Source organism: Onychomys torridus, chromosome 9 (genome assembly GCF_903995425.1).
Source record: "Onychomys torridus chromosome 9, mOncTor1.1, whole genome shotgun sequence".
NCBI classification, from domain to species: Eukaryota; Metazoa; Chordata; class Mammalia; order Rodentia; family Cricetidae; genus Onychomys; species Onychomys torridus.
Genome location: NC_050451.1, coordinates 40,873,185 through 40,891,266, shown reverse-complemented (window position 1 = coordinate 40,891,266; position 18,082 = coordinate 40,873,185). Strand labels below are relative to the sequence as shown.

The 18,082-nt window shown below is 46.3% G+C and overlaps 2 protein-coding genes across 3 annotated transcripts; one reads left to right on the top strand and one right to left on the bottom strand.

The window, feature by feature from the left end:
- Positions 1–5: 5 nt before the first annotated feature.
- On the bottom strand, positions 6–2,300 carry Apex1 (apurinic/apyrimidinic endodeoxyribonuclease 1). Of its 2 annotated transcripts, none has more exons than XM_036199174.1 (5): positions 2,217–2,300; positions 1,923–2,037; positions 1,523–1,710; positions 849–1,041; positions 6–743 (listed from the first exon to the last, which is right to left on the bottom strand). In XM_036199174.1, exons 2-5 carry the CDS (start codon positions 1,978–1,980, stop codon positions 226–228), a joined length of 957 nt encoding a protein of 318 aa, XP_036055067.1. In that variant the 5' UTR covers positions 1,981–2,037; positions 2,217–2,300; the 3' UTR covers positions 6–225. The 2 variants fall into 2 exon arrangements, with proteins under 2 accessions (XP_036055067.1, XP_036055066.1); XM_036199173.1 differs by having other exon boundaries at positions 2,212–2,294.
- Positions 2,301–2,350: 50 nt separating this feature from the next.
- On the top strand, positions 2,351–10,062 carry LOC118591095 (O-sialoglycoprotein endopeptidase). Its single transcript, XM_036199172.1, has 11 exons — positions 2,351–2,584; positions 5,754–5,873; positions 6,011–6,186; positions 7,588–7,683; positions 8,039–8,088; positions 8,215–8,293; positions 8,854–8,919; positions 9,016–9,106; positions 9,321–9,396; positions 9,491–9,589; positions 9,852–10,062. Exons 1-11 carry the CDS (start codon positions 2,470–2,472, stop codon positions 9,889–9,891), a joined length of 1,008 nt encoding a protein of 335 aa, XP_036055065.1. The 5' UTR covers positions 2,351–2,469; the 3' UTR covers positions 9,892–10,062.
- Positions 10,063–18,082: the final 8,020 nt, after the last annotated feature.

The following is an 18,082-nucleotide window of genomic DNA, read 5'->3' as shown; positions in this document are numbered from 1 at the left end:
CAAAGTTGGAAGCAGGGCCTTTTTATTTTCAGTTGGATGGTTGAAGTAAACCACAAGTTTGGTTTAACACTTCAGACTGAGGGGGGCACATATAAAAAACAAAACCTGGGCCTACAGGACACCTAAAGAAGAGATAAGAAATACATTGGACTTTACTAGAAAGCTACTAAATTACTGGGGGAGAGGCGGCTACTTCCCAGGCGTAAAGTTACTTCAGCAGGGGTGTCACAGCGCTAGGTAAAGGGTGATGGGACAGTGATCACTGCCAAGAGCCTTGGAGCGGATCTTGCTGTCACACAGTGCAGGTAGAAGGGAGTGTGACAACAGAAAGTAGTCAAGGCGCCAACCAACATTCTTAGACCGAGCATTCATCATGTAAGTCCAGAAAGTGTAAGCATAGGCGGTGTTGGGGTAGAGATGTCGGAAGCTGTCAGCCAGTGGTACTTCCTGGAGCAACTCCCCAAAGCCCTGGCGCTCCTGGGGAGTAAAGCCAGCATTCTTTTTGTTTCCTTTGGGATTACGAAGGTCAATTTCTTCATGAGCCACATTGAGATCTCCACATAACACAAGTGGCTTTCGGGAAGCCAAGTCCTTCAGAAACTTACGAAAAGCTTCATCCCACCGCTGTCGGTACTCCAGTCTTACCAGACCCCTGCCTGCATTGGGAACGTAGGCTGTTACCAGGACGAAGGAGTCAAACTCAGCCACAATCACCCGGCCTTCTTGATCATGCTCTTCCTCGCCTAAAAAAATGAAAGCCATCACAAGATTTAAAACAACAATCTAAGAAGCAGCAGAGTTAGCAATTGGCAAACATCATTCCAACAGAAAACTCCACAGGGTCTTACCAATGCCATAAGAGACTTTGAGTGGGCACTGGCGGGAAAGTAAACCCACACCACTATATCCTTCTTTGTCTGATGGAGCCGACCAGTACTGATGGGTGAGTCCAGGCAGGTCTTGAAGTTCAGCCGGGAGTTTGTTCTCTGAGCATTTGGTTTCTTGGAGGCACAAGATATCTGGTGCTTCTTCCTTTACCCACTGAATGAAACCGTGAAAAGTTAAAATCTTTTTATGGGCTATATACTATACCCCATAACAAGAGTCCCTGTACATAAGGAATTCGAGAGGCAGAATATAAATAATCATGTGACTGACAAAAATGACTGTGAGCCGCCTGACTTGGGTGCTGGAAACCTAATTGGAATCTCCGAAAGCACAGCAAAGTGCTCCTAACTGCTGAGCCTTCTCACCAGCCCCTCCCCACTTAAATCTTCACTAGTTATTGGGATCAGGAACACGCTAGAGACCAGTTTTTTTTTTTTCACTCCGACATTCTAGCGACTAGTTAAAAAGGATATGAAACAAGGTGATTGGGATTGAAGGAACAGACAGTCGTCGCCGTACCCCCTCCCCTCTAAACAGGCAAGAGAAAAGTAACATCCTCTGCACTCAAAGGAAACAAGAGGATTGTTCTTTAGTCTATCAAGGAAAGTCTACTTCCCTCTTGAACTGTACTCACATCTAAACCTTTCTTCTTAATCCAGGCTCGAAGCCCATCCACATTCCAGGAGCATATCTTGAGAGTGGCAGATTTGCCACTGGGTGAGGTTTTCTGATCTGGAGGGTCCTCATACAGAACAGGGCCCTCCCCTGCGGCCCCTTTCTCGTTTTTCTTTGCTGCCCCTTTATTCTTCTTGGTCTCTGGCTCTGTAAAACGAGTAAAGCATTAAGAGCTGGCGGTTTCCAACCTCAGGCCAGTGTTAACTACAGTCCCATGAGACGCACACTGGCTACCCTAACTTCGCGGACTCCTGCAATGCAACTTGGTCCGTGTTTACCGTAGTTCACGGTGGCTTCTAGTAGAGTCCTATAGACTTGTCGGGGGTCGGGTACGGCCCATGCTCATTTCGCCTCCTTACCCGGTGACTGGGGTTCTTCCCCGTCTTCGGCCGCCGCTCTCTTCCCACGCTTCGGCATCCCTGTGACGAAAGCCCTTAGGCGCGCGGAGCACCGAAGCAGTGTTTACTGCGCTGCCTACAGATAAGAAACGACAGATAAGAAGTCACACCAGAGGAAGCCAGCCTCCCCCCCGGCGTTCGCACACCGACGGCCCGGTTCGCCCAGCCTCCCCGCCCCGGGCATCGCAGCCCCTCGCCCCCGTTAGGCCCGCCAGCGAGCAAGGTCGCCGAACCCGCTAGAACGAGCTACCTGACCTCCCGACGGAGCCAGGGAGCCCTCACAGCACAAAGAATGGAGCCTGCCTGCGCCCACGTGGGAGGTTGGCGTGGTCACGTGACGCGGATCGCCCTCCCCCCCACGTGGACCGGGAGTGCGGCGATTGGTCCACCTGGCTCCTCGTGACGTCACTTCTGGCGCCCGAAGGTCCCTTCGCTTGGTTCTGGGCTGTTCGTGGTGGTGCCGGTTCCGACTCGTTCTGCCCTCCGGGATCCCGAGTCGGGGCGCGCCATGCCCGCGGTGCTGGGGTTCGAAGGCAGCGCCAACAAGATCGGCGTGGGCGTGGTGCGCGACGGCACGGTGCTGGCGAACCCGCGGCGCACTTACGTCACGGCCCCGGGCACCGGTGAGTGGCTGCGGCCGGGGTCGCCGGCGCCTCGTCCCTTTCACAGGGTCTGTCCGGTTGCCTGCTTCGGCTTCCCGGGTGTTGGTATCTGCGCCCAGACAGCCTTTTACAAACGCTTGATGCGCGTTTGGTTGCTAACTCCCGCGGCTAGAAGTGTCACAGGCACACGGACACAAGTGGCTTCGTTCAGGGTTTTCTTTTTTGTTTTTTTAGTAGTTTGAGACAGGGCCTCACTGTGTAACCCCGACTGTCCTGGAACTTGCTGTGTAGGCCAGGCCGGTCTCGAACTCAGTCTCCCTATGCCTCCCGAGTGCTGGGAATAAAGGTGTGAGCACTCCGCCCGGTTGTCTGCAGGTTTTATTGAGCACCTTTTATGTGCCAAGCATTTGAAAATAAGTGTTCCGAGGCCGCTCTGTAGTCGCACATAGAGGTTGCTTTACACTACCGCATGATAACGTATAATAGTTTAGAATGAGAAAGGACAGCAGGGCGGATATCAGAAGTTACTGTATTTTCAATCTGTTTTAGGTGTCTGGTTTTCATTACTCTAATTTATTAGAGTGGAAATGAATATCAGTGGGTCTTGAGAACTATGTGAAAGCACCAGACATTGCACAATTCTCAGTTAAGATTGTTTACAAATTGCATCTTGCCTACCCTCCCCCAAAGCATCTGCACACACATATAAGCTGCATGTAGCTGTAAAGGCTCCCCAAACAGATGTGGTGTTTCAGGTTACATAGTAGAAGAATATGTGTGCTTAGGACTCCGTCCTTTAGGCACTGGGACTGGGTTACTTCAGTTAAAGGGGAAGCTACTGACACGTGTAGTGCTATAGTTAAGTCCAACAACATGACCTTGTGTACTGTAGGGTTCTGTGGGAGCACAGAGAAAGTCACTAAAGAGTAGGAGATGTGTGTAAGTTGAATTGATTCTGATGGTTGTATGTGAACATGGGCATCTCTGAAACCTAAGTAGCCTGTATAGAGTTTGGAAAGAAAGCTGAGTTGTGGTGCAATATATAATCACAACACTAGAGAGGCTGAGACAAGAGGATTTGAGTTTAAGGCCATCTGGGTTATGTGTGACCTTGTCTCAAAATTAGGGGCTTGAAACCTATGCAAGTAAATGGATTTTTTTTTTCTACATCTTTAAAACATTATTTTGTTGGTTTTTATTTCTAATAGGCCGGTGCAGAAGTAACTGCAGTTTTTGCATTGTTGACATTTGTTGTTTGAGACTGGAATAAATGTATAGTCATTCATTATCATTCTCTCCCTCTCCCTGCTTCCCCTCTTGCCAGCCTTTACCTCCCATGCGCTGGGACTGCAGGCAGGTGCTATTTTGCTTAGCTAGGAAAATTCTACAGTGTCATTATATTTCATTTTTATGAAGTGCATTTATCACATTTTGTTTGGGTTTGGGGTGAGTTTTTGGTTTTGGGGTTTTTTTTTATAATAACATTACTTGCTGTTTATTTATATTTATCTTCTACAATATGGAAATGATGTTAGACAAAAAGTAAAACCAAAGCTCAAACCTGTAATCCCAGAACTCCAGGAGACAGAAGCGAGCAGATCTCTGAGTTTGGGGCCAGCCTGGTCTATAGAGCAAATCTCAGGCCATCCAGGGCTACATTGTAAGACCCTGTCTCAAAATAAAGAGATAATAGAAATAGAATTAAGCAATTACTTTGAGTTCAGAATGGGCAGGGGGCAGTGGAGACAGCTTAAAACAAAGAAGACATAACATTTTGGCAACGGACAGGACCTTGGTTGAGAGCCCTGAAATGGCTGGCTATTGAAACTGTGACCTTGTTATTGTGAGCAGCTGTGGAAGCCAATCTACAGAAAAACTTGCCAGAGAACTCAATGTGGGCCAGTCAGTGACCATTGGATATTTGAAGTGAGTTGGGAAGTTTTTTTTAACATTTATTTATTATGTATACAGAAGAGGGCACCAGATCTCATTACAGAAGGTTGTGAGCCACCATGTGGGTGCTGGGAATTGAACTCAGGACCTCTGGGAGAGCAGTCAGTGCTCTTAACCTCTGAGCCATCTCTCCAGCCCCAGAAAGTTTTTTTAAAAAGCTCAGTAAGTTGATGCCTCATAAACAGACAAAGTTGAAATAGCCATTATCTTCAGCTCTCACCCGGGACTCAGTCAGATTATGACAATGACAAAAGGTGGATTGTATAGGAAAACTGGCCACAGCCAGCTTAATGGCCCCAAAGCACTTCCCAAAGCCAAACTTTCACCAAAAATGGTCCCAGACACTGGTGGTCTGCTGGGGCTCCGGTCCACTCTAGCTTTCTAAATCCCAGTGAAACCATTGCATTTGAGAAGTGTCCTCAGCAAGTCATTGAGATGCACCAAAACTGCAGTCTGCGTTGGCAAACAACCGGCCCAATTCAGAACAGTGTCTGACTGCATGTGGCATACATAACCAGTGCTTCAAAAAATGAATGAAGTCAACTGTGGAAGCCTCACCTCATCCACTACACTTGCCTGACAGCCCATCAACTGCCTACCATTCTTGAGCATCTTGACAACTTTTTGAAACCACACCCGAGGAGGGTGCAGAAAGTGCTTTCTGAGAATTTGTTGAAACACAGGTTTGCTTTGGGAATAAACGAACCCAGTTTTTTGTCTTGATTTTTATTTGTTTATTTTGTTTGTTTTTAAAGATGGATTTATTTATTATGTATACAGCATGTATGACCAGAAGAGGGCACCAGATCTCATTACAGATGGTTGTGAGCCACCATGTGGTTGCTGGGAATTGAACTCAGGACCTCTGGAAGAGCAGTGGGTGCTCTTAACCTCTGAGCCATCTTTCCAGCCCCCTGTTTGTTTGTTTTTGAGGCAAGGTCTTTGTACAAGGCTCTGACTGTCCTAGAACTCCCTTTGTAGACCCGGCTGGCCTCAGACTCAGAGATCCGCCTACCTCTGCCTCCCGAGTGCAGGGATTAAAGGCGTGCGCCACCTCACCCAACTAACAAACTGGTTTCTTGGCAAAATGTGTTGGTTAAAATGGTTCCCATTTTGATTAATGAAATGTGTTTGAACCTAGTTATAATGATTTACAGTTTATAGCCCCGTATCACCGTTCCCACTGCACCAACCTACCACCTACCTTCTTACACGGCTCTTGATCGGTATTCCTTAGGGTTCCTTCCAGGTGACACGGCCAGGCACCATCGTGCTGTTATCCTGGACCTCCTGCAGGAGGCCATGACAGAAGCTGGGCTCACCTCCCAGGACATTGACTGCATCGCTTACACCAAAGGTAAGTCTGGGAGAGTGGTCAGCAAGGGAGGGACGTGGGTGGAGCCACAGTCACTACCTGTACACATTCTCAAGTCTGCTTTCTTCACCTGTTTCTCCTAACTTCCAGGACTCTAATTCCCATCTGTGCCCCGTCAGGTCCTGGTATGGGAGCCCCACTGGCTTCTGTGGCTGTCGTTGCCCGTACTGTGGCCCAGTTGTGGAATAAGCCTTTGCTAGGTGTGAACCACTGCATAGGCCACATTGAAATGGGCCGTCTCGTCACTGGAGCCATTAGTCCAACTGTTTTGTATGTCAGCGGAGGAAATACTCAGGTACCTAAGAGGAATCTTCGTGTTTCTTCATAATTCTGAGGTATTCTACCTGAGTGGTAGGAGCTGCTGAGACAAAACCCAGCTCTTTTGGACCTAAGATAATATAGGAAACAGAACAGAGTGTAAAGTTGCAAGTTTTAGAAGAGAATTAAAATGTTAGAACTTTATACATGCTCCTAGAATTTCCAGTTTAAAAAGGAAGGAATGTGGATTTAACCCTTTAAGATAGATAGATAGATTAGATATATTTTATGTATGTGGGTGTTTTGCCTGCATATATGTAGGAGCCCAAGGAAGACAGAAGAAGGCATTAGATCTGAGGAACTGGAGTCATAGACAGTTGTGAGCTACCATGTGAGTGCTGGGAATTGAACCCAGGTCCTTTGGAAGAGCAGCAGGTGCTTTTAACTGTTGGGCCATCTCTCCAGCCCCACAAATATATTTTTCTCCATTTGTCCACCCTGTTCCCCTCCTTTTTTGAAAATCAGAATCTCTAGATAACCCAGCCCCAGACTCACGGTTCTCCTTTCTCAGCCTAAGCAGCTGGGGTCACAAGCCTGCCATTTGTGTTGTTTTATGCTGTCTATGACAGGGTCTCACTGTGGTAGGTAGACAGGTTTCCCTGTATTATTTTGATCTTCCCAACTCCTCCCAAGGGCTGTGATTACAGGTTTGTGCCACCATGTCTGGCACACTCTTTTTCTATTTTCTCATGGAATGTCTGTGTGGATCATCACAACAAACTCTGTTTTGGCTTTGGTTTGTATTCTTATTTTTTAGGGTTTGTTTTTGGTGTGTGTATCTGTCTGTGTCTGTGTGTGGTTTCTGTTTGTTAGACTACATAATGCAGGATGTTTGAGTTTGTGTAATCTTTGCACAGGAGCTCTGCTAATCTCTGCATCATTACAATTTTAGTATGTATGCTTCAAAGTAAACACTGGTTTATTGCTTCTTTGAACTTTTTTTTAATTTGGCAACTCTATACATGTGTGTAATATCTTGATCATATTTGGGTTTATTTATTTTGTGTATATATGAGATGTGTGTGTGTGCGTGCGCATAACTGGGACAACCTTCAGGAGTCCACCTTTATATAGGTTCCGGGGATCAAGCTCAGGTCTCTAGGCTCACATGACAAGTGTTTTTGCCTACTGAGCCATTTTACCAACTCCTGGTTTGGTTTTCTTGAGATGGGTCTTGCTGTATGTCTAGGCTGGCCTTAAATTTCACTGTGTAGCCAGACGTGGCTGCCTGCCTCAGCCTCACCAGCACTAGAATCACAGGTGTAAGCCACTGTAGACAACTTCCCTTCCCTTCTTACTGGAATGTCTAGTGTTGGCACATAGCTAAATGCTCCTCTTTATAGACTTGAAGTTTCCTGGGCATTCTCATCCTTCTTAGGTGATTTCCTACTCGGAACATCGTTACCGCATCTTTGGGGAAACAATTGACATTGCTGTGGGGAACTGTCTGGACCGTTTCGCTCGAGTGCTGAAGGTAGGCCGTTGAGACTGTGGAGTGCTAAGATGTGGATCTGGGGAGCAAAAGAAATAAAATGCAGGAAATAGTAACTAGATCTTGGGCTTCTTGAATATCTAATTTCATCCTCTGCCACTTTCTTTAACATAGGTAGAAAATAAAGCATTTATGTCTATATGTTATCTATTACTTGGTACAAACATGTTTGTTCCTCTCTGTGTATACAAATTATAAAAATACATACTGATTGCTTTTCTTCCCCTTGATTTGGGGAGGAAGCCCAGAGTGATGGGTATATTCATGTGTGTAGAAGAGTGCATTTTACATGATGCGTTCACACTTCTCTGCCTCCTTCTCCTCCTCCTGACGGTAGATTTCCAATGACCCAAGTCCGGGCTACAACATTGAGCAGATGGCAAAGCGGTAAGAGCACTGGCCACTCGTGCTTTAGAGCTTCCTTTCATGTGTAGTGGTGGGCTGTGGGAGGGTGTTTGGAGGGTGAGCAACCGGCTGACCCTGGGTTTAGTGCCTTTATTCATTTCTACATAGAGGCAAGAAGCTAGTTGAGCTGCCCTACACTGTAAAGGGGATGGATGTCTCATTCTCAGGGATTCTGTCCTTCATCGAGGTGAGAGCGTGAGAGGGTAAGAAGACAGGAGCACATCCTGCTTTTAAAGTGATGTGTCTGCTTTGCTCACTGTTTATTTCCTGCATAAGCATTCACTCCTGATAGGTGCCGGTAGATTCATTTAGCAGGTACTGTATCCTTCTGTGTGCCAGGCACTATTCTAATAATAGGGATGCAGTGTAGGGCAAAACAATCCCTCCTACATGGGAAAAAGACTTGAAAACAGCCAGGTGGCGGTGGTGGTGCACGCCTTTCCCAGCACTCGGGAGGCAGAGGCAGGCAGAGCTCTGTGAGTTCGAGGCCAGCCTGGGCTACAGAGTGAGTTCCAGGACAGCCTCCAAAGCTACAGAGAAACCCTGTCTCGAGAAAACAAAAACAACATAAAACAAGACTTGAAAAACAAATAAACAAAAAGGAAAGGAGAAGACAATGTGGGGTGCAGCACTCCTGTGATCTCAGTTGTAATGAAGTCAGCAATCCTTCCAGGTGCAGGGATTTTGGTCTTCATGGAAGCCTCATACCGATACTCATCTTCTGGGTTGTTTCCCCTTTAATTGCAGGATGCAGCGCAGAGAATGCTGGCCACGGGGGAGTGTACTCCTGAGGACCTGTGTTTCTCCTTACAGGTAAAAGAGTGACAAGCTGGGATGCAAGACTTGTTCTGGAGTAGAGCCGAGCTAAGCTGGGACGCTGCTCTGATGTCCCCTTGTCTGTCCCCACAGGAAACTGTGTTTGCAATGCTAGTGGAGATCACAGAGCGAGCCATGGCACACTGTGGCTCCAAGGAAGCCCTCATCGTAGGAGGAGTTGGATGTGTGTATCACCACCGGGCAGTGTGCCTTCCTCCTAGTCCTGATAGTCAGCCTCCTCCCGATGCCCTCAATTACCAGCGATCGGAGGAGTGTCTGTTTCATCTCCTTCCCAGTCCTCTTCCCCAGTCTCCTACAGTAAACTGCCCTGGGAGCACAGTTGGTTTGATAGTGAGATGGCCAACCCTAAGTTCACTGTGGTTCCTGTCCCTTCACAGGTAACACGAGGCTGCAGGAGATGATGGCGGCAATGTGCCAGGAGCGGGGGGCCCAGCTCTTTGCAACAGATGAGAGGTGAGGTCCTTTTCTTTGTCTCGAGTTCTTCTCTTCCCGTTATGATGGTTTTTCTGTGTTTAGGCCACAAGATGCATCCTCTCTTCTTCCCCAGATTCTGCATTGACAATGGAGCCATGATAGCCCAAGCAGGTTGGGAGATGTTTCAGGCTGGACACAGGACCCCTCTCAAAGAGTCTGGAATTACACAGAGGTGAGTGTTATCCTCCTCTGAGAGAGGAGAGAGTAGGTACGGGAGAGGTAAAATCAACAGGTAAGCAAGTCGAAGAACATGAGGGTCGAGAAGAACAGATGATGCTGTGGGTGATGGGTATGGTGGCGCGCACCTGTAATCCCAGCATGTGGGAGGCCAAGGCAGGAGGGAGGATTGTGATTTGAGACAAGCCTGAGCCGCAGACGCTGTCTCAGAAAACGAAGTGCTGAGGGGTGGTCACAGTGTTTCCTGTTTTCCGCAGGTACAGGACAGATGAAGTAGAGGTGACATGGAGGGACTGAGAACGTCAGCAGGAACAGAACAGTTCTCCACGTGGAGTGCTGGCATGGGCGTGAGTCTGGGTGACCTGCAGACTCCCCTCTTCTTTGGAAAGTGTATAGACCCCATACAAGGAATAGGGTCCCTGGGGAACCCCAGGATGACTCCGCAATAAAAAAAAAAATATTTTTGTACGTTGGTAATTGGATTGTTTTTCAGGACCAGTACAGAATTGGCGCTGAGAAAATTCTTACTGGTGAGGTCAGTGAACAAGTGGGTGAGCGTCAGAGCAGCACGGTTGATGGCGCGGATAGTTTTGATGGCTGCTGCTTGGAGGAAGCTGGGGTGCTCTCCTACCATCCCATTGACAACGGCGCCTAACTGATAGCATTCCGATGTCGCTCCCTGCGATGACTGCTCTCCACCTAATGAATTGTGTTCCCATTCACTGAAGTAGACATTCAGGACGCCCCTTAAAGAGGTCTGGAAATAGGTCTAATTCATAACTAAAACTCCTGTCCTTCATAAACTTTATTGATGTACTCCTACAAACACTTCACTGGCCAATTTGGGGAGCACCCCAATATCCAGTGCCTCTGCGCCAATACAGCTATCATGCCCTTGACCTTGTGTATATTGCCACACGAGGTCCTGAACTACAAGCTCCTCTTTTACCCACTAGCAGCCATGTGTCCTTCTGTTGCACCAATCCTAATTGGTCTTACAATAAAAACCTGGAGCCAGATATCAGGGTAAATGCTGAAAGTTCAGAGGAAACAAGCCATGGCCGCTTCTCACCTCACCAACTCCTCAGCCACAAGGGCAAGATCCTGTTGTCGCCACGAATCCTCAGACTGGATGCCCCTGAGTCTTCAGCTGAAAGGGCACCGAACTCCTGTCTCCTGCTTTATATTTCTTTCTCTGCTCAGCCTTATCACTTGCTCTATCATCCTTTCTAGTGCTGGTACCTAGTGTGCCACCATTGCCTGGCTTTTAGACTGGACTAATCTCATGCAATCCAGGGTGGCTTGTAGTAGGAAGGTTTCTCCAGTCCCACCCGGCTCTGTGGTCCCTCAGCGATTATAAAATAATCATTTATGCCAGGCCAGGCGGTGGTGGCACACACCTTTAATCCCAGCACTTGGGAGGTAGAGCCAAGCAGATCTCTGAGTTCGAGGCCAGCCTGGTCTATAAAGTGAGATCCAGGACAGGCACCAAAACCACACAGAGAAACCCTGTCTCAAAAAATCATCATCATCATCATCATCCAGAGGTTTATATTAATTATGAACTGTATGGTCATTAACTCAGGGTTATTACTAATTAGCTCTTACACTTAAATTAACCCATAATACTTATCTATGTTTTTTAGCCAGGTGGCTTGGTACCTCTTCTCAGTTCTGCATTGTCATTTTGCTTCCTCTGTGTCTGGCAGGTGGCTCCTGACTTAGCCCTTCTCTTCCCAGAATTCTTGTCTGCTTAATCAGCATTTTATTTATCAACTAATCAGAGCAACACATATTCCAGCATACAGAACGATATTCCACAGCAGTGGCTTTTTTTGTTTGTTTGTTTTGTTTGATACAGTGGTTTTTTTGTGTAGCTTTGGAGCCTTTCCTGAAACTCACTCTGTAGCCCAGGCTGGCCTTGAACTCACAGAGGTCCTCCTGCCTCTGCCTCCCAAGTGCTGGGATTAAAGGTATGTGCCAGCATTGCCTGTCCTCTGTTTAATCTAGTGGCTGGATCTGTCCCCTGATCTTCAGGCAATTTTTATTTGTTAGAGTACAAACAAAATATCACCACATCTTCCCATCTTTTTTCTTGTCCCACTTCCAAACTCCTGAAACTTAGCAGCTTTTTGTAAAATCCATATATCCTCACCCTCTTCTCTGAGTGATTCCTTCATGGTGTTGCTCCGAGACCTGGTTTCTTAGAAAGACTGCTTCTATTCACACCTTGCAGTGAATCTCTCACATCCGTCGTTCCACTGGACCTGGAGTTAGTGCACGTGTCCTCTTTTCCTCATCTCTCTTTCCCTCCTCTATCTCTTTTTGAGATGGTCTCTATGTAGCGCTGGCTGGCTTGGTGTTTGCTATGTGACTAGACTAGCCTGGAACTCACAGAGGTCCACCTGCCTCTGCCTCTGCCTCCTGAGTGCTGGGAGTATAGGTGTGCATCACCATGCAGCAGCACACTGTTCCATATCTGTGGTGATATATTTGTAATAGAAGAAATAAAACTTGCCTGAGGATCAGAAGACAGAGAAAGGCATCTAAGGTGTGAGGAGACAGGAGCTAGAGAGCCTTTCGGCTGAGGACTCAGGAGCATTCAGTCTGAGGATTCGTGGATTCTCTTTTCGGCTGAGGAGTTGGCAAAGTGAGAAGTGGCTGTGGCTTGCTTCCTCTGATCGTTTAGCTTTGACTCTGATACCTGGCTCCAGGTTTTCATTATAAGACCATTTAGGATTCATGCAGCATGTACCTCAGTCTCATCCGATTCGTTTTCCATAATCTGGTTATTCCATTTATTATTATGCTGAATTCATTCCTTTGCCAGGACCTGCAGCTCCTTGATCTTCCTTCCTTCCTGTATTATAGTTTTTCTTCCTTGGTTAAATTCCAATAATAAACACCTTGTTGCCGATGCTCCATCTCCCTTTGCCATTAAAAAACAAAACAAAACAAAAAAACAGGATCTCATCAAGCTCAGGCTGGCCTTGAACCAGCTAGCAGAGGATGATCTGCCTCTACCTCCCCAAGCATCAGCTTACAGGTGTACCCCACCACACCCAATTTACACAGTGTTAGGAACCGAACCCAGAGGTCTGCCAACTGATCCCTAACCCCCCAATCTACTTTTGTTATGCACATCACCTACTTTTTTTTAAAGATTTATTTATTTGTTTGTTTATTAATTACGTACACAGAAGAGGGCGCCAGATCTCATTATAGATGGTTGTGAGCCATGATGTGGGTGCTGGGAATTGAACTCAACCTCTGGGAGAGCAGTCGGTGCTCTTAACCTCTGAGCCATCTCTCCAGCCCCAAATCACCTACTTTATACCTATATCTGTGCAACTGATAGGGCAAGCAAAATAGCCATGCTGACTACTCTAACCAACTGATCACAATGAAACCGAAGGGACTCCTTCCTGCCACTCAGCAACATTACCTTCCTAACCCTCTCACTCACTGTCTAGTAACTCCTTATCTTTTGATCCTCAAATCCCCAACATCTCTCTCCCTGTACTCATTATTACCTTAGTTACTTTTAAACTATTTTTTAATTATTGTTTATATTTCAACAATTTTAAGTACTTTAATAAAGTTACTCTATTGCTGTGAAGAGACAGTGCATCATAACCAAAAGAAAGCATTTAATTGGTGTTCTCTGTTTCTAAGGGTAATAAAGTCCATGACCATTACAGCAGGGAGCACTAACTAATCTACAAATTAGAGGCAGAGAGAGAAAGTGAAAATAGTGTGGGTGTTTGTAACCTCAGCCCACCCCCCAGTGACACACCTCCCAATCCTTCCCAAACAGTTCCACCAAGTAGGGACCAAGCATTCAAATACATGACCTGTGGGGGCTTTCTCATTCAAACTACACCTTGGTTCTTTAAAGTAGAAGCAAGGAGAACACACTTACCAAGTTCCCAGCATTTTCACTCACATACTCTGATTCCTGTCCTGTTACCACAAACCAGAGGTTCTCAACCAGGTCTGATTTTGTCCTAGGAAGACAAAATGAGGATGCTACTAAAGAGAAGCCAAGGAGGGGCTAGAGAGATGGCTCAGTGGTTAAGAGCACTGGCAGAGGATGTTTGATTTCTGGCACCAGATGGCAGCTCACAATTGTCTGTAACTTCAGTTGCAGAGGATCTGATGCTTTCTGGCTTCAGGCACCAGGCATACATGTGCACAGACATGAGGCAAAACACCCAGGACACATGAAATAAATAAATCCTAAAAAGAGAAGCCAAGGATGCTAGAAAATACCCTACAGTATATAGCAAAGCCCTGCAGATGAAGCTCTATGCAAAAATGTCATAGGTATCAAGGTTGAAAAACGGCTCCAAACAGCCCATATTCCTGCTCCTGGGTGTGAAGTAGGTCTTGCCGTCTGGCAGAAAAATGTGGTTTGGTTTTGGTTTTGGTTTTCTAAGAACTCTATTGCTGTGGGATATCTTTCTGTACTCGGTGATTATGTGTTGCTCTGATGGGTTGATAAATAAAGCTGCATTGGCCTATGGCAGGGCAGAATAAGGTCAGGCAGTACATTCAGACTAAAGACAAGATGAAGAAGGGTGGAGTTGGGGGAGACACCAACCCGCTGCCAAAGGAGCAACAAGATGCCAGCAGACTGGTAACACCGCAGCCACGTGAGGACATATAGATTATTAGGGATGGGTTAATTTAAGATGAAAGAGCTACCAAGAAGCTGAAGCCATAAGCCATTCAATTTGTAATTAATATAAGCCTCTGAGCGGTTGTTTTATAAACGGCTGCGGGACTGCGGGTGAGAGAGATTTGTCTGGCAAGGCAGGACCAGAGAAACTTCCCACTACACTCTGGAGTACCCATATACAGTTGCTTGACCTGGGCAGTTCTGAGCTGTGTCCTAATCGCCAAACAGCTATGCACTGGGTGTGAGTGAGTTGACAGGACAGCTACTTCACAGTGCAATTTAGAAAAGTGGTCTCCAGTTTCTTTCTGAATCCTCTTTAAAGTCTGTTCTGTGGCTGAGGATGGCGCCTAGGTGTAAAATGCTTACTTAGTACAAAGCCCACCAGTGGTGATGCACACCTGGAACCCCAGTACTCTGCAGGTGGGGGCAGGAGGAGGAGTATTTAAAGGTCATCTAGGCATATAATGAGTTCAAGGCTAGCCTGGGCTATGTGAGACAATATTTTAAAAAAAAAAAAAAGCACTGGAGGCAGAGGCAGGTGGATCTGTGAGTTCAAGGCCAGTCAGGTCTACAGAGCGAGTTTCAGGATAGCCAGGACTACACAGAGCAACCTTGCCTCAAATAAATAAATAAATAAATAAATAAATAAATAAATAAATAAATAAATAAATAAATAAAAAATTATCCCAACATATTTGTTCTTCCCAGGGTAAATAAGTAAATAAATAAATAAATAAAATTATCCCAATATATTTGTTCTTCCCAGAGTCATTAATGACTTAGTCACAGATCAGGGTAGATTCATTTCTAAGTCTGTCTGAAGCATTTGACACTTGCTCTTTGAAATGGTTTTAGAGTGTGTAGACTGCTTTCTAGCTGATCATTCTTTGTCTCCTTTGCTGTTTCTCATTTCAGAGTCTTAGCTCGGAATGAGCTGTTTTCTCCCTTCAGTCTCTCGAGTGCTGGCATGTGCCACCACGCCTGTCCATTTCTGCAGTCCAGACTTCCTAGAATTTAGTCCTCAGACTGTTGACACAGGTTGTGGGGTGATTTTGTCCAGTTTTACCATGAAATTCATTTGGATACAGGTGACTCCCTTATAGTTCCAGCCTAGACTCTCCTCTCAAATACCAAGATGCCCTTTTGTATCTCCACTTGGGTACTCACTAGACAATTGGTCTTAGTTAGGATCTCTAGTGCTGGGATAAAACACCATGACCAAAATCAGCTTGAGGAAGAAAGGGTTTATTTGATCTTACGGTTTGTGGTCCATCATCTACGGGAGTCAGAGCAGGAACCTGCAGGCACTGGAACAGAGGCTATGGAGGAGTTCTGCTTACTGACTTGCTCCTTCTGGCTTGCTCAGCTTGTTTTCTTATAACACCCAGGACCATCAGCCCAATGGTGGCACAGCCACAGTCCCACATCAGTCATCAATGAAGAAGATGTACCATAGGCTTGCCGTAGGCCAATCTGGTGGGGCATTTTTTCCCACACTCAAGCTTGTGTCAAGTTGACATAAAACTGGCAAGCACACACTTCAAGGTTAAGGTATCCAAAATTGAACTTATATCTTCCCCAACTTACTCCTACAGTTATTTTTAGCTCAGTGATAACTACCCTCTGGTTCATGTCAAAAAAAAAAAACAGGCCTTGGCATTCTCTGATAGGCGTGTTTGTCTTTTACTTCCAGTTAATCAAATCCACTTGGATTTACTTTCAACCTTTAACCAAAATCCTATTTCTAAGCTGAATTAAGGCAATGGCTTATCTTCAAAATGTCTCAATTTCTTCCTCTCTTTTGATCATTTTAGGTCTCTGGCTCTCTCTGGGCAGCTTCTCGGAACAGCGCTGCTCACAAAAGGTCGTAAAGGTCATTGAGTCCTCTTTGTTTTTGAATGTCAGTAGATAGGGGATTAGCATGGATCTGTAAAGATGAGAGAGATGGCTAGCAGTCTTCCTGCCCACCTTTGCGGGGTGGGGAGGAGAGGCCCGAGAAAGTGTGAGGCCTGAAGGTTTCTCAGGTGGGAGTAGGGCAATGAATGCTTTGTAAAGCGTCGACCCACCCCAGCCACAAGGCGAAGTCTGCAGATGGAAGAACATGCTGAGGGTCTGCATGGGGAGTCTGTGAGCACAAGAGCAGTGCAAGCAGCGCATCTCATTTTCATTACTGAGCGAGAACTGTGGGAGGTGATGGCTGTAGTGAGCTTGAACAAATCCAAATGCAGCGAGGGACTACACCTGGCGTTGTTTTCTGAATATTACTTTCGATCATGTGAGAGAGTCAAGACTACTCCCAGGCCTTTCCCACAGAGATACTGTGGACATGCCAGGGGCGTTCCCTTCACATCCTTGCTTTCAGGTATGCTCATTTATCATAGTTTCTGCAATTCTTTCTAGAAGGACACCTTGTGGGAAGAACTTTCTGCAGTCTGCCCCATCCATGGTTCACACTAAGTTACACAGGTCCCCACAAAGTGCCTTTCTGTGTTTTAGGCTTGTTTGCTAGTTTTCTGTGCATGATCCTGGGACTGAGCCCAGGGTCTTGCTTGCACCATGCAAGCACTCTGCCCCTGAGCTGTCTCCCTTGCCCTTGACCTCTCAAGTGCCAGAATTGTGAGCATGTACCACTATCTCCAACACTAGTGGTGCCCCACCACCACTGCTGCCTCCTATTAAATCACTAACTTCTCTTTCTTCTCTTCCTCCAAAACAGAAAGAAATTGGGGCTTCTTAAGGTCTCATAGGCTTCCTACCTCCATCATCCCTGAGCCAGTACATGTCCACTGATTGCAGGCCCTGCTTTGACTGACTGTCACTTGAGGCTGCTAGTGTTAACTATACTGCCCCAAAGAGAAAAATGGTCCGAACTGGCTGTGGTGTTGCTCACTTGTAAGTTCAGCACTTGGGAGGCAGAGGCAAAATCATCAAGTTCCAAGCCAGTTTGAGATACTATCTAAGGGGTCTATTGCTGCAATGAAACGCCATGAACAAAAAGCAAGTTGGGCAGGAAAGGGTTTGTTTGGCTCACACTTCCACAATTTAGTCCATCACTGAAGGAAGTCAGGGCAGGAACTCAAGCAGGGCAGGAATCTGAAGGCAGGAGCTGATGCAGAGGCCATGGAGGGGTGCTGCTCACTGACATCCTCTACTTGATTTGCTTAGCCTGATTTCTTATAGAACCCAGGTCCTGGGGATGGAACCACACACTTGGACCGGGCCCTCCCACATCAATCACTAATTAAGAAAATGCTCTACAGCATCGGTTCTCAACCTTCCTAATGCTGCAACCCTTTATTACAGTTCTTCATGTAGTAACATCCAACCCTACAGTTACTTTACTTGCTACAGTATAACTAATTTTGCAGAAGCAGAAATTATAACTGTAATTTTGGAACTGCTACTCCTTTGAGCATCCTTCCCCTGCCCACTCGCTGTTTGCTAATTTTTCTCTGACCTTAACAACTGCTCATTTTCTCCCCACTATTCCTGTTTTTCGCTGTTTTGGATTTTTGTTTTATTTTGAGACAGACCTCACTATGATCCCCCTGCCTCGGCCTCCCGAGTGATGGGATTGCAGACGTGTACCAGCATACCAGAATTTCTAACCTTTTTGAGTTTCTCTGTTTCCAGTTGCCAGCTTTAGTTGTTGTACATTGCTGCTTCTCTTCCTGATTATGTTCCCACAGATTATGAAACTCATGTTCTTGGTGGAGGTCCCTACAAAATCCACCAGGGCAGGATGCTAGCTGGGGGTTGGGGGAGGCGGTCAGCATCACTGTGGCCTGTGGAAAGGATTATGATGTG